Raw genomic sequence first — 13,391 nt, 5'->3', positions numbered from 1 at the left:
TTCTTGTGGAGTCCCAGTGTTGGCACCCCCACCATTCAATCATTTATCATGTAAATAGGTGATAAGTGTTGATTTTGGAACAGCACCTCTCTAAGGGGTTTTCTGATAAACATGTCTATGTTTAAATTTGTAGACATTTTAGAAATGTACATAATTCATAATTTTTGCTAGTTTTTGCAGAAATGTTTAATTTTTAATCATGTACAAATTTAAATATGGTTATGTTCATGGGAAAATCCCATAAAGCAAATGAGGAGTGCTGAAAGTTTCCAACCCAGTAGGTAGATAGAACATATTAGAAAAATATTATATTTCTCCAGATGCAAAAAATATTTAAAACTAATTTAAGAAGAAGATATTATCCAATATTCATTGATCAAATCCTGGCAACAATAATATTGCCTTATAATGAATAAGGTCACACGTCTGTGTTGAAGTAAATAGTGAGCAGAGACTAGCCAAGAACTTAGGAGTCATTGGAACTGAAGTAATAGGGGGTCTACTAAGATTAGGGCGGTATTACTCAAGTAATTTTACACTTTAAGTAGCATAGCATATTAGATCTTGCATTGGAGTGTTCAGGGTTGATCATTTTATGCTGGCCATATACTGAATTTGGTTTCTTGACTGCATCTTTGACTAATCTTGGAAATATGGGAATAACAAATCATGATATATCTGCCTGCCAAGAGTGGATACCTAACGGTTCCTGAAAACCCTCATATAAGATCAACACCTACAACATTGGGATCTATAAACAGAAATCTATTGTTGTAAGAATGTAGATTCTTCAGATTTGACCATCCATTCTACTATAAGACCAAAAGAATGAATGTAACCATATATTTTATGCCAGGTTATGAGTATTATAAACAATATAAATCTTCTTACCTTGATGACAACATGACTATTAGGTCCACTGAATAAACCTATACGCTAAGTTTATTTTAATCATCTGAGATTTAAGTGCTGATCTCCAGCAGATGCCAGGTACAGCTTGTCGATGATATCAAATGTGCTCTGTTTAGATATTATCAAATGGTGACTTGGCCACTGTGTGATGGTAACTTGAATCAAGAAGACAGATGGCGCAGCAGTGCATCTGCTTCTTTCTACCACTTGCCAATAGTGAGGGTTATTGAGAAATGATCTGAATAAGTCACATTGCATCCAAAGGCTTGGTTGATACTTTGCTTCCAAGACAGCTCAACATGCATTCTGATGAGTAGCCTTTGGGTATCAGATCATTTGATAACCTGAACTTAGTAAATGAAATGTGAGTAAAATGAAACAGGATCCATACTTGGCTGGTGGCACATTGTACATATGGTATCTTAAGAAGCTTAGGCATTTCTAGCCAAGACAAAAATCACCATAAATATGGATCTAGAGCTTATGAGTAGGATTACTTGGTGCATTGCAGAAACAAAAATGAGCAAGGTTTGTAGTTAATGAGGGTGAGAAAAGGGACTCCCCTTTCATGCTACTCACCCCTAAGGCATCATGCATCCTACTGCTTGATCCATGTGGCTGCATTGGCATTGAGGTCATGCAGGAGATCAACGTCTTGTTTGTACCAGTCGTCGTGCTGAGGTGATGGAGTGCAGGCGTTGACAGCTGAAGAGCGAAGGGCGCAGGCAATGACAATGAAACATGGATGGCAATGAAAATAAACAAACAAACAAAAAAAGATATGTTTAAATGTAGATGGTTTTATAGAGATGCACTGCCCCCATCCTCCTAGCAGGTGTGTCAGCCTGTGTGATAGAACTTACATTCTGTAGGATACAGGAGATCACACCTTATATGAAAAACATTAAATAACAATATACAAAAGGACTACAACTGTCTTAGAACTGCGAATATCCCCAAAACAACATGGTACATAGGTGGCAGAAGGTCCAATAGCTTTACCTCAGCCTTAGCTTTTGGTCACATATGAAGACGATTTCAAAGCAACAATCTCAAACCGGAAATTTATACGCCAGTGTCCTAAAATTTGCTGGACTATACTGACTTAGAACTGGTAGAGTTGCCAAAGGTACTATGTCCTAATACTGAAACACGATTAAGAGTATTATATTTCTCTGATCACATGCTTCTGCATTGAAAAGGTTTTATAGGATATCAATCATGGGAACCACAAGCAGAAAAAAGGGGCTGGCTGGATGGAGCATCATGGCCCCTTCACTGGGGTCTCCAGCACAGTAACATCCAGACAAGTATAACTATTCTTGTTAATGTAGTTCAAACACATACAGTCCTAGGCTGAATAGGCTGAACTACAGTACTAGACAACACAGCAGTACTCATATAGATGTTGGGGTGCTGGATACTCCATTGAAGTACCTTTTTTCTGCTGAACAGTGGTGCGCCAGAGTGGTGGTTATTCTTATATACTTGATACCCCTATAATTACCCTTTGATGTGCAGGACAAGCTAAACCAATAAACCTAATGCTTAGCATTTAGAATATTCATGTGTTAACAAAAGATTATGAGTAAATGGAAGTGTTAATGTAAGTTGTGTTAGTAGGTGATTCATCAAAATCATGATATCAGTAGATATTAGCATTTCTAGTGAAGAAGACATTTACTTATGACCAGATGTCTTGTAAAGTATTTATTTCAAGTAGTAGCATTATCTCATGAGTGATCTATAATGGTAACTACCAAGCTCTGGTCGTCACATCCAACTTCTAATCACTTATAATACAGACATGGGGAAGTATCAACACCCTAACTTAAAGTTGAGATAGATGCCATCTTGAAGAAGGACATACATGCCATTGAGGTTGCCAGTAAGCCCAGGTTGACCTCATTTCTTACTCTTGTGGATGGTGCTAATCAAGTCAGGGATGCCTTCTACATAGACTAGGATATAGGGAAAACTAGGATATAGGGAAGACTAGGATATAGAGAAAACAAGTATCAAGTTGTTCCATCTCAAGTGGATAAGGGTTTGGTTATGGGCATCAGAAGAGGATCTAATCTTAATATAAGGCCACCCTTTTTCCTCTATGTATGTCTCTCTCTCTCTCTCTCTCTCTCTCTCTCTCTCTCTCTCTCTATATATATATATATATATATATATATATATATATATATAGAGAGAGAGAGAGAGAGAGAGAGAAGGGGGGACGAGGAAGGAGAAAGAAAGACATAAAAATAGAAAAAGGGTTGCCTTATAGCAAAGATTAAGATCGGATCGGGCCCTCTTCTGATTCCACTATTCTAAATGTGAAAAGGTAGGTAGGGGCCCCATTATAGATTTTACATTGAGGTCCTGGAGCTTCAAGTTAAGTCTGTATATATATATATATATATATATATATATATATATATATATATATATGCCAATCTTGATGGTTTAGATCATTGTTGTTTTGCATGAATATAGTGATTGGCATTTTGTAACCAGACATATACTTATATGTGTGGGCCCTGTGATTAATCCTCACATCTTAAATGACCTGTCTGGTACATAAAAATCCCTAGTCCATTTTACTTTAAAGGGATCCTATCATTAAAACACAACTTTTTGTGACTAACACGTAGGAATAGCCTTAAGAAAGGCTATTCTTCTTCTACCTTTACGCTGGGTTCACACCTGCGTCTGGGGTCTCTGTTCTATGGTTTCCGTCTTCTGCATGGCAGAAGACGGAAACCATAGACCGGGTCCGGCCGTGCGCGGCGGTGAGCGTTTTGCGCTCTCCGCCGCGAAACCGGATTTTTTTATCCGGACACAGAGTACTGCATGTCCGACTCTGTGTCCGGATTATAAAACCCGGTTTCGCGGCGGAGAGCGCAAAACGCTCACCGCCGCGCACGGCCGGACAGCTTTCTCACCCATTCAAATGAATGGGTGAGAAAGTCTCCTGCAGGTTTCCGTATCCTGCCTGTGTTTTAGGCAGGAAACGGAAACCTAAGTACGGAGACCGGGCCGCAGATGTGAACGAGCCCTGAGATGTCTGCTCCGCGCCGTTCGGTAGAAAATGGCCGCTTACACAGTAAGCGGCCATTTTCTTTTTTTTTAAATGTAGATTGTGAGCCCCATATGGGGATCACAATGTATATTATTTTCCTATCAGTATGTCTTTCCAGAATGGGAGGAAAGCCACGCAAACACAGAACATACAAACTCCTTGCAGATGTTGATCCTGGTGGAATTCGAACCAAGGACTCCAGCTCTGCAAGGCTACAGTGCTAACCACTGAGCCATCGTGTTGCCCCCTAAGTGGCCATTTTCTTGTGGCCTATGATCATGCGCAATCAGCTCTGCCCGAGGCCTAAAAGTTGGACCCCCAGCGCCTGAAGCGTGAAGAGGCCGTTCCTGAAGAAGATGGAGGTGGTGCTTGAGATTTCTCTTGCAGCATTGGGGATGCCCCTAGTGCTGTTTGAGTGCTGGGGACCGCCCCCAGTGCTGCTAGAGAACTCATTTGCATACTAACGAAAACCGGGATTTCTACCAAATGGCGGCGCTGAGAAGACATATAAAGGTAGGAGAAGAATAGCCTTTCTTAAAGGTTATTCCTACATGTTAGTCACCAAAAAATTGTGTTTTAATGATAGGATCCCTTTAATGGTGATGCTTTCTCTTAAGGGGGATGTTTAGTTTCAGCAAATACATGTTATTGTTTGGTGACTAAAATGTATCAGTTCCCATGGTATAATCCCAATGTATCAGTTCCTCATAGTTTTCTAGATCTCTACTGGTTGTCATTCATTGTTTACTTCCAGTGGATAAAAATCAGTCCATGATCATGTGATGTACAGTCACTGGTCATGTGATATACGGTCCATGGTCATGTGATGAACACAGGTGCATGACTCGTTCGCAGACAGAGGTCAGAGTACTGGGCTGTGACCCTGTGAGCGACAGAATGAGTGACAATGAGTGACAGAAAACAGAGATCTAGAGAACCATGAGGAATTGACACAGGAAGTTTATTAAAAAATCATATAGCATTTATTTGAAGAAACTGGAAAACTTCTTTAATATACTGATGAAATGCAAAACAATCGGCTACAGTATGTAGAGGTAATGAATATAGGCAGCAGCTCTATTAGTCACTGATTTACAAAATACAGATTACTGATAGATTCATGTAATCTTCTGGAATCTATCAAAGGTGCTTAAGGGAGGGTTCACACGGTGTAACGTGCCGCGTGATGTGGCACGTCTACGCCGCGGGACCCTTTGCGGGCCGTACACGCTCCCATTTATTTCAATGGGAGCGGGGATCGTATGCGCCGCGCTAGTTTGCGGCCGTGATGTTGCGGCCGCAAAATCACGGCCGCAAACTAGCGCGGCGCATGCGATCCCCACTCCCATTGAAATCAATGGGAGCGTGTACGACCCGCAAAGGGTCCCACGGCGTAGACATGCCACATCACGCGGCACGTTACACCGTGTGAACCCTCCCTAATAGAGCCTTCATATTTTTCCATTTCCTATTTCCAACTACATTTTGTTAATTCAAAGGGATATAGGTCTGCCTGTCTAACCAGTGGGCTTCTTGGACACATTGACTTTATGTCTGTTTGCTTCTTTATTACAGTCTATGGTACAGCTTTCAATACACACAACATGTTGCTCTTGGATATACTGTATTTTTAGGCCAGGTTTATATAGGTACTTTCTACTATGCACCAAAGTTTGCCTCACCCCCACGGTTATCTTGTTGCTTTTCTACTGTGCCTTTATTGACTTACTGTATGTGGTATGTGAAGGTCACTTGACTAACAACTGCAGTGTTGGTTACTGTATCTACCTTTTATGTCTTTTCTCAATGAATATATCCCGTTTTTCTCTGTGGGATATGTGTCCCAGTATACGTGACCTGTTATACCTTATATTATTAACATCCTTAATAAAACTATATTGGACAACAAAATATAGAATTCCATATGTACTTGGCAAAAGATATGTATGGTGAGGTGACATTTTTTGATTTACTAAAAACTCTAAAGTCTATGAGTAATTCAATTGTGAATCTGTTTCCAGTCAGTATAAAAAGAACTCATAATGCTGGGTACAGAGATGTCAATGTGTTGTCTGCTATGTGCTGAAGATCATCCATTGCTGGTTTAGGCCACTTCCAGTAAAATAAACACACTATACTGTACCTGTAGATGGTAGGGTAGAATGGAGTTGCTACCTATTGCACTTAGTCATATTGCCTTGTAACAAGGACAATTCTTGGTGTACCATTTTATAGCTCAATTTTCACAGTGTAAGAATGGAAATGTGGGCATGGTCAAACTGAACAGATCTACCGATTCTTTTGATTATATTGAGCTAGACTTTCTGTGTGATTCTGTATACTAGACTACTACATTGCTAGTTCATGTACCAAATATATTCCATATTTTCTGCTTGAAATCATCCCCTTCCCATTTCTTTGATTTGCCAGTCAGCACCCCAGATCACTTGATCCCCAGTCTCTTTTATTTTTGTTTGACACATGTTCTTTATCTGCTGTTCTGAGTGCCAGACCATTAATTTAGCTTTTTTTTGTTTGCCTGGCCATTCTGCCCCTTCTTCTCTGTGCTAGGTCACTTCTCCTGTGTGCCATGCCACTTCTTTCCCAGCTTTCCTATGTGCCTGGCCACTCCTTGCCCAGATTTCCTGTGTGACAGCCCACACCTTTCCCGACCATCCTGTGTGCCATGCCACTTCTTTCCCAGCTTTCCTATGTGCCTGGCCACTCCTTACCCAGCTTTCCTATGTACCAGGTCAGACCTTTCCCAACCATCCTGTGTGCCAGGCAAGACCTTTCCCAACCATCCTGTGTGTCAGGCCAGACCTTTCCCGACCATCCTGTGTGCCAGGCCACTCTTTGCCTAGTTCCCCTGTGCTCCAGGCCATTCCTCCAGGCCACTCTGCTAACACACTGGTTGCTGCGAATACATTTTTGTAATCTACATCCAGAATGTAAATTCACAAACAGGAATTAAGAAATAATGTTGATTGAATAGAATTTCACAGTGATGTGCTTGAAACAATTTTGTAAAACTGAAAAGACAGTACAGCTTAACCCATGTAACTAGTCTGCATAATGTCTTAACTAGAGATGAGCGAACAGTAAAATATTCGATATTTGTTGATTGGCCGAATGCTATACTCTGTATGGCATTCGGCCAATCAACGCTGGTCAATGCATTCCTATGCCGAGATGTAACAGAACTGGCCATGCACTCAGCTTGGTTACTCCAAAGATGCAGTCGAGCTCAGCGCACGGCCAGCACTGCTACATTGGAGATGAAGCACAGCTGGCCATGCGCTGAGCTCGGCTACTCCAGAGATGCATCCGAACTGAGTGCACGGCCAGCACTGCTACATCGTAGATGAAGTAGAGCTGGCCGTGCGCTGAGCTCGGCTACTCCAGAGATGCAGTCAAGCTCAGCGTATGGCCAGCACTGCTACTCCGGAGATGCATCCGAGCTGAGCACACAGCCAGCACTGCTACATTGGAGATGAAGCAGAGCTGGCTGTGCCCTGAGCTTGGCCACTCTGGAGATGCAGCCGAGCTGAGCGCACGGCTAGCACTGCTACATCTCAGATGCAGCAGAGCTGAGTGTGCATTGAACCCTGCTGCACACTCAGCTCTGCTGCATCTCTGATGTAGCATTGCTGAGTGTGCGTTGAACCCTGCTGCACACTCAGCACTGCTGCATCTCAAATGTAGCAGTGCTGAGTGTGCACTGAACCCTGCTGCACACTCAGCTCTGCTGCATCTCTGTGTGCGCTGAGCTCTTCTGCTTCTCCGTGTAGCAGAGCTGTGTCAGCACTGCTACATCTGAGATCAGACCACAATGGAAACTGCTGTGGACCGATCTTAGACTCCGCCTCCTCCGGCAGAACCAGCATTGATTGGCCGAATGCTGTACTCTATATGGCATTCAGCCAATCAACGCTGGTCAATGCATTCCTATGGGAAGAAGTTAGCTTGCGCATATCGCAAGCTGACAGGGATCCCAATCAGATAGAGCCCCAAAGAGCTGGGTGAGTGACATTCCCACCTAAGTAAAGGTGATCCCTAGCTAAACCTGCCTGTAGATCTATCCCTGTCTCACAGTCACATAGTTCACAGTCTCAAATTAATCGAATGTTAAATCCACCATTCGTAAAAATTGGAGGTCACCTGATTCAGCCAGCTAATTACTTTTTACGATTTTTTTCGATGCCTCCGTTGTTGTAGTTCCTGTCCCACCTCCCCTGCATAGTTATTGGTGCAAAAAAAGCGCCGGGGAAGGTGGGAGGGGATACAAATTTTTGCTGTGTTTGCCTCGTGGTATTCGATTCCAATCGAATACCCCGAATGGCCTGATATTCGATCGAATATGTATTCAATCGAACAATGTTCGCTCACCTCTAGTCTTAACTTTTTCTTAGCAATTGTATATACTAAAAGAAATTTATGATCAGTATGGAAATGTTGAAAATGCGTAATAGCACCCTGAAACTATCTAACAGAGTAATATTCCAAGCTTGTAAAGATATAAAAGATCGCAGTTTTATTCTGCAGTGGTCCGGAGTGAAAATGGTCTTACTGTCTACTATGGTAGGACATCAACATACAGGACTTTCACTCATACATACATACATACAGTAAAATGGACACATACTCGCTGCATAATCTACAACTAACTCTTGACAAACAGTGTCACAATTGCATACAATACTTATATGGTCATGTATGCACTGGTCTCTTGCATGACAGCTTGACCCACCATGCCAGTAACAGCATGACAAGGATATGGGTATGCTGACCAATGTAGCTGCAGTAGTGCTTTTATAAGATTTTGGTACAAGTAGCAAAATCTATTGGGGTATGTAGGTAATAAATAATGATAGTAATAAATTTGTATAGCAGTAAAACCTCAGTCAGATATCGGGCCATTATGATCTGTCACATGAGCTGAAAAACAAAAGAGCAACAAAAGACACAAGAGTCGAAGGACATAACATATAACATGATAACATGGTTGCTACTAGCCTGGCATTTCTAGACTTTCCAACATATAGACATTGAAACAACATCACATATGAGCATGCTAAGAAAACATTGGGGTGTTCCATAATGCCTACATCCTTCCATTGATCATGCTTACTTATTGGGCTTTGTTTGTACCCCAAGCTCCACCCATCACCTCAGGTTCCCAAATCTGGAGAGTTCTGAGGTACAAGGGTATATGACCCAGAGGTGATAAGGTAATTTTTTGTACTGCTGGAGGAGAGTAACCCTTGATATGAATGTTTTTGTCTCAATTGTATATGGAGTGCACCCATGTTTACAATTTCTTCTTCTTACGGTACAAAAAGGTGATATTGTATTTTCGCATTTTCACATTTGTAGCTGAGCAGCTTCTTGTTTTCTCAGACTCCTCAGTATTTATCCTGACCACCATGGCACATGACACAGTTCAATTAAAATAGAGACTAAAATGTACTATTTCTACTAAAGCAGCCTACAAGAAGCAAGATTGCAAGGGAAGACGTGGCTATTTTGTTTAACTACATGTAGCTCACATCTACACATCCCACTTAAAGGAGACTGAGAGTGATCAGAACCAGCAAGATCTAAGTTGAAAGCAGATCAGAGACATTGGTCTTTGCATGGTAGTTTTTTGGGGATATCATTTTCAAGCTTTTGCATTGCTGGCTGCAGTTAGCTGCATAAATGGAAGTGAGCGATGAAGGTGGGGAAGAATGCATCAGAGGTGAATACCTTTGCGAATGTTGCCATCTGGAGAATGGGCATAATCCCCCGTTGACAACAGGAAACAAGCTCGGTCACGATTGTATCTTTCTCTTGCACCAGGGGTAACAGGAGACTTTTCTTCTGGGGAAAGAGCTTGGTCTATTGTTGGGCAATCCTCATTGGCCAGTGCAGCGTTGGCAGCATCCCCATTCTGCTTGGAGTCTTTAGGAACAAAATAAAACAAACAAATATATGAATTATGATAAACCAATGTATCAATGGTCTCGGAAATGTATGTCCCAAGCCTTCTATATAGAACTGTAGTCCATTTAGCACACTGGAGTGTAATATACTATATGAATATATTATAAGAAAACACTGATAATAGAATTACCCCCAAAATCCAAATCATTAATGAACATCACCTGCATAAGAAAAAAAAGAAATTCTTACGTTTGAAAGGCATTACAACTTCCACATATATTGACACCAAACCTTACTGGACATTTGAACAGGAAATATATCTAGTGAGCTAATGCCACATTTCCCACTCTACTCTCCATATTATTACATAGAAACTAGGGCAAATTGGGCCACTGGGAAAGTTTCATGACAATGAGTGATCATACTCGTATGTGGTAACCTTAGAAACACATGTACCTAAATGTATCTAAGAACTGTCTGAATAGAATTCCCTATTAGGGAAAAAGAACTTTATAATGGTTTTCCACCACTCACCCTGCTCGGCGGCTACATCCCCATCTCTGCCCCTAGTGATAGCAGGTGATAGTGTAAAGTAAAGGGGTTCTTTAAACTGGGCAACTGCTTTAAAAACAGCAAAGCGGTATGACTTTGGTGATAATTTATTAGGGAGTCTTCCAACTCATTAAAGGGCTTTTTCAGTCCCAAATTGATTTTTCATAGTCAAGATTTATCAACAGGATAAGTCATCAGTATGTGATCTGTGAGAATGCTAGAGATATTAGTGTTATTAGTTTCGGTACCAATATCACTGTACTGTAAGAGGGGCTGGTCTCACAGCTCAACACCATTGCTGGGTAATAAAGAACACCCCCTGACACCACAAGGGCTGTAGAAGTGAACTGTCAGGTGTGCGTTACTCAACACCCAGCAATGACACTGAGCTGTAGGGCCGGGCCTACTCATAGTCCAGTGATATCTGTTCTTTGCTATGTCTGCTATCCTGGTAGTCAGACTCAGAAAGGCCCACAGGGGAGCAGGTGAATCCTCAGTTGGGCTTCCAAGCCACTAATCTATGAATCCATGCAATAAACCGATTCTTTTATTTTACAAACTGACGCTAGGTTCACACCTGCATTCAGCTGTCCGTTCTGTGGTTTCCGTCTTCTGCATGCCAGAAGACGGAAACCACAGACCGGGTCCGGCTGTGAGCGCCGGTGAGCGTTTTATGCTTTCCGCCGCAAAACCGTTTTTTTTTAAATTCGGACACAGAGTTCTGCATGTTCGACTCTGTGTCTGGATTATAAAACCCGGTTTCGCGGTGGAGAGCATAAAACGCTCACCGGCGCTCACGGCCGGACATCTTTCTCACCCATTCAAATGAAAGGGTGAGAAAGACTCCTGCAGGTTTCCGTCTCCTGCTCTGTTTTATGCAGGAAACGGAAACCTGCATAACGGACACCGGGCGCAGATGTGAACGAGCCCTAATCAGTTTGTGACAAGGCAGTGTGATCAGTATTTCTCCATTTGGCCCCACCTTCATGGGGACCCAGTCAGCAATATTCTTACAACATCTTGCTGCTGCCTGAGTCCTGCTGCTGAATGAGCAGGTATCTCAGCTCATAAAGCTAAGAGGGCCCTAGAAGAGTCAGTCAGAAGATACTGGCAGGGCCTTCAAGAGTAAAAACAGACAAAAGCAAAAACTAGGCAGAAAGTTACCACTGAAGGAAAAAGTGTAGCAGAGCATATGACACTGTGAACCACTAGATTGAAATGCCCCTAAAAGTGACCTAATGTTGGGGGCACATGGTGTCACTGTCCCCAGGAATCAATTCTATTTAATATATAATAATTAGTGGTAAAGAGTGCTGTTTTGATTAATTTATAATTTGGTTTGATCTAATTATATCCTCCCCTATTTTCTGAGGTAATCTACGAATGGTGCTTACCATGGGGTTAAGCGAGGTCAGCTGTGCCCAGCACGAGCAGGTTCTAGAAATTTCCAGCTGTTCTGCCTGGCAACCGGGTCAACAGCTGATTGGACAGCTGTTTCCAGTGGCGCCAAATTCAGACAAATTCAGCCGTAGTTGTGTGCCAGTTTTCCTGAAGAAAATCCGCTGTGAGGAAGAAGGCAGCGCCCACCCGCCCACCCTATTGGTTAGGGTAACAGGATTGTCGTGAAGTTTTATTAGAGAGGGTGTTAGTCGCCCAGCTACTGCTGGGAGGACTTGATGGTCAATTTAACTACTTGTTGTTACGGTTGTGTATTTATTAATTATTTATTTATTTATCAATTATTTTATTGGTTTATTAAAATATTTAACAATTTATGTTTTAAACGCCTTAATAAAACATCACGGCCAAGTTTATACCACTTAAAAGTTGTTGTGTCTTTATTTAGTCATATTTGGTTTAATAATGCTGGTTATTTATGGTATTATTTGTTGTATATCCTGTGGGTCATGTGACACCATGAATTGTACTGGTGGGCTGTAAGCACCTCGGTCTGACACTCCTGGCCATTACAGTTTTGTCTGCTGACTAACTCAAAAACCATGGAAGTCTTTACTGTGTTTCATAAAGATTATAGAGCACAATGAAAAATAAATAGAAAGCACTCAGAATTATTTGGGTTCAGGACATCTTGTATTACAGGTTTTGTTATCTTCAAATCCCCTTTTCATTCCGACCCCTCCTTGCCAGCAGAAGCTTTCTCTTAGACATCTATATTTTCCTAGTATGGGCCAGTGCAAGGTGTATAAGCAGCTGATGACATCTCAGTATGCAAACCATTCACACAGCGATTAGTTGACTGCCAGTGGTAGTCTCAATGGGGTTACTAATTGGCTGTCTATGGGGAATGTTCAGACTAGCCTGTTTTGAGACAGAATCCAACTCAACTTCAGCCCTAAATTCAACCATGTGAACATACCCTTAAAGTAGTTTCTTACCACATTAACTATATAGTGCCCTATTGCTAGGATTCCTAGAGCAATCTCTGTGTACACTGAACAAGCAGGGAATGCTGGGAGAGTTCAGCTCTGGTCTACAATGTAGGATGTAACTCTAGATAAGAAACACATTGGGTTTATAAAGATTTTATGTAGATGAGATATATAGATGATTTAACTCTATATTGACAGCATGATGGGACTGTTCAATGCCAAGATTTGCACTACTAACTTTCAGGCAAGAAACCGCAGAGGGAAGGCTTTTATTATTTTTGCTTTTGTGAATACAAAATTTTGCATAAAATGGTAACTTTGATCTGACCTTGAAGCAATCAAATGGCAAGAGATAAAGATATTTCAAACCATACATTCTATAATCTACAGTAAAGACTAGGGAACACAACAATTTAATGATATGTATAATGGGGTAACACAGTGGCTCCGTGGTTAGCACTGCAGCCTTGCAGCACTGGAGTCCTGGGTTTGAATCTTGCCAAAGTCAACATCTGCAAGGAGTTTGTATGTTCTACCTG

At 41.7% G+C, this 13,391-nt stretch overlaps 1 protein-coding gene and 1 long non-coding RNA gene across 7 annotated transcripts in view; both read right to left on the bottom strand.

Annotated features, from left to right (window-relative positions):
- Positions 1-13,391, bottom strand: part of LOC142210868 (uncharacterized) — an 892,280-nt gene that overhangs the window by 780,148 nt on the left and 98,741 nt on the right. The gene's annotated exons all lie outside the window — the stretch shown is intronic.
- Positions 1-13,391, bottom strand: part of LOC142210839 (voltage-gated potassium channel KCNC1-like) — an 85,205-nt gene that overhangs the window by 9,168 nt on the left and 62,646 nt on the right. For 3 of the 6 annotated variants that reach the window (XR_012717001.1, XM_075280292.1, XM_075280291.1), the window contains exons 3-4: positions 9,734-9,928; positions 1,492-1,617 (exon numbers count right to left, since the gene is read on the bottom strand). Coding sequence is in view for 5 of the 6 variants with exons in the window: in XM_075280292.1 (XP_075136393.1) it covers positions 1,511-1,617; positions 9,734-9,928 (302 nt within the window). In the remaining variant the exon portion in view is untranslated. The remainder of the gene's footprint in view (positions 1-1,491; positions 1,618-9,733; positions 9,929-13,391) is intronic. The other 3 variants (XM_075280290.1, XM_075280295.1, XM_075280294.1) reach the window with 1 other exon arrangement.

Source organism: Leptodactylus fuscus, chromosome 6 (genome assembly GCF_031893055.1).
Source record: "Leptodactylus fuscus isolate aLepFus1 chromosome 6, aLepFus1.hap2, whole genome shotgun sequence".
NCBI classification, from domain to species: Eukaryota; Metazoa; Chordata; class Amphibia; order Anura; family Leptodactylidae; genus Leptodactylus; species Leptodactylus fuscus.
This window is presented reverse-complemented; position numbering and strand designations above follow the sequence as displayed.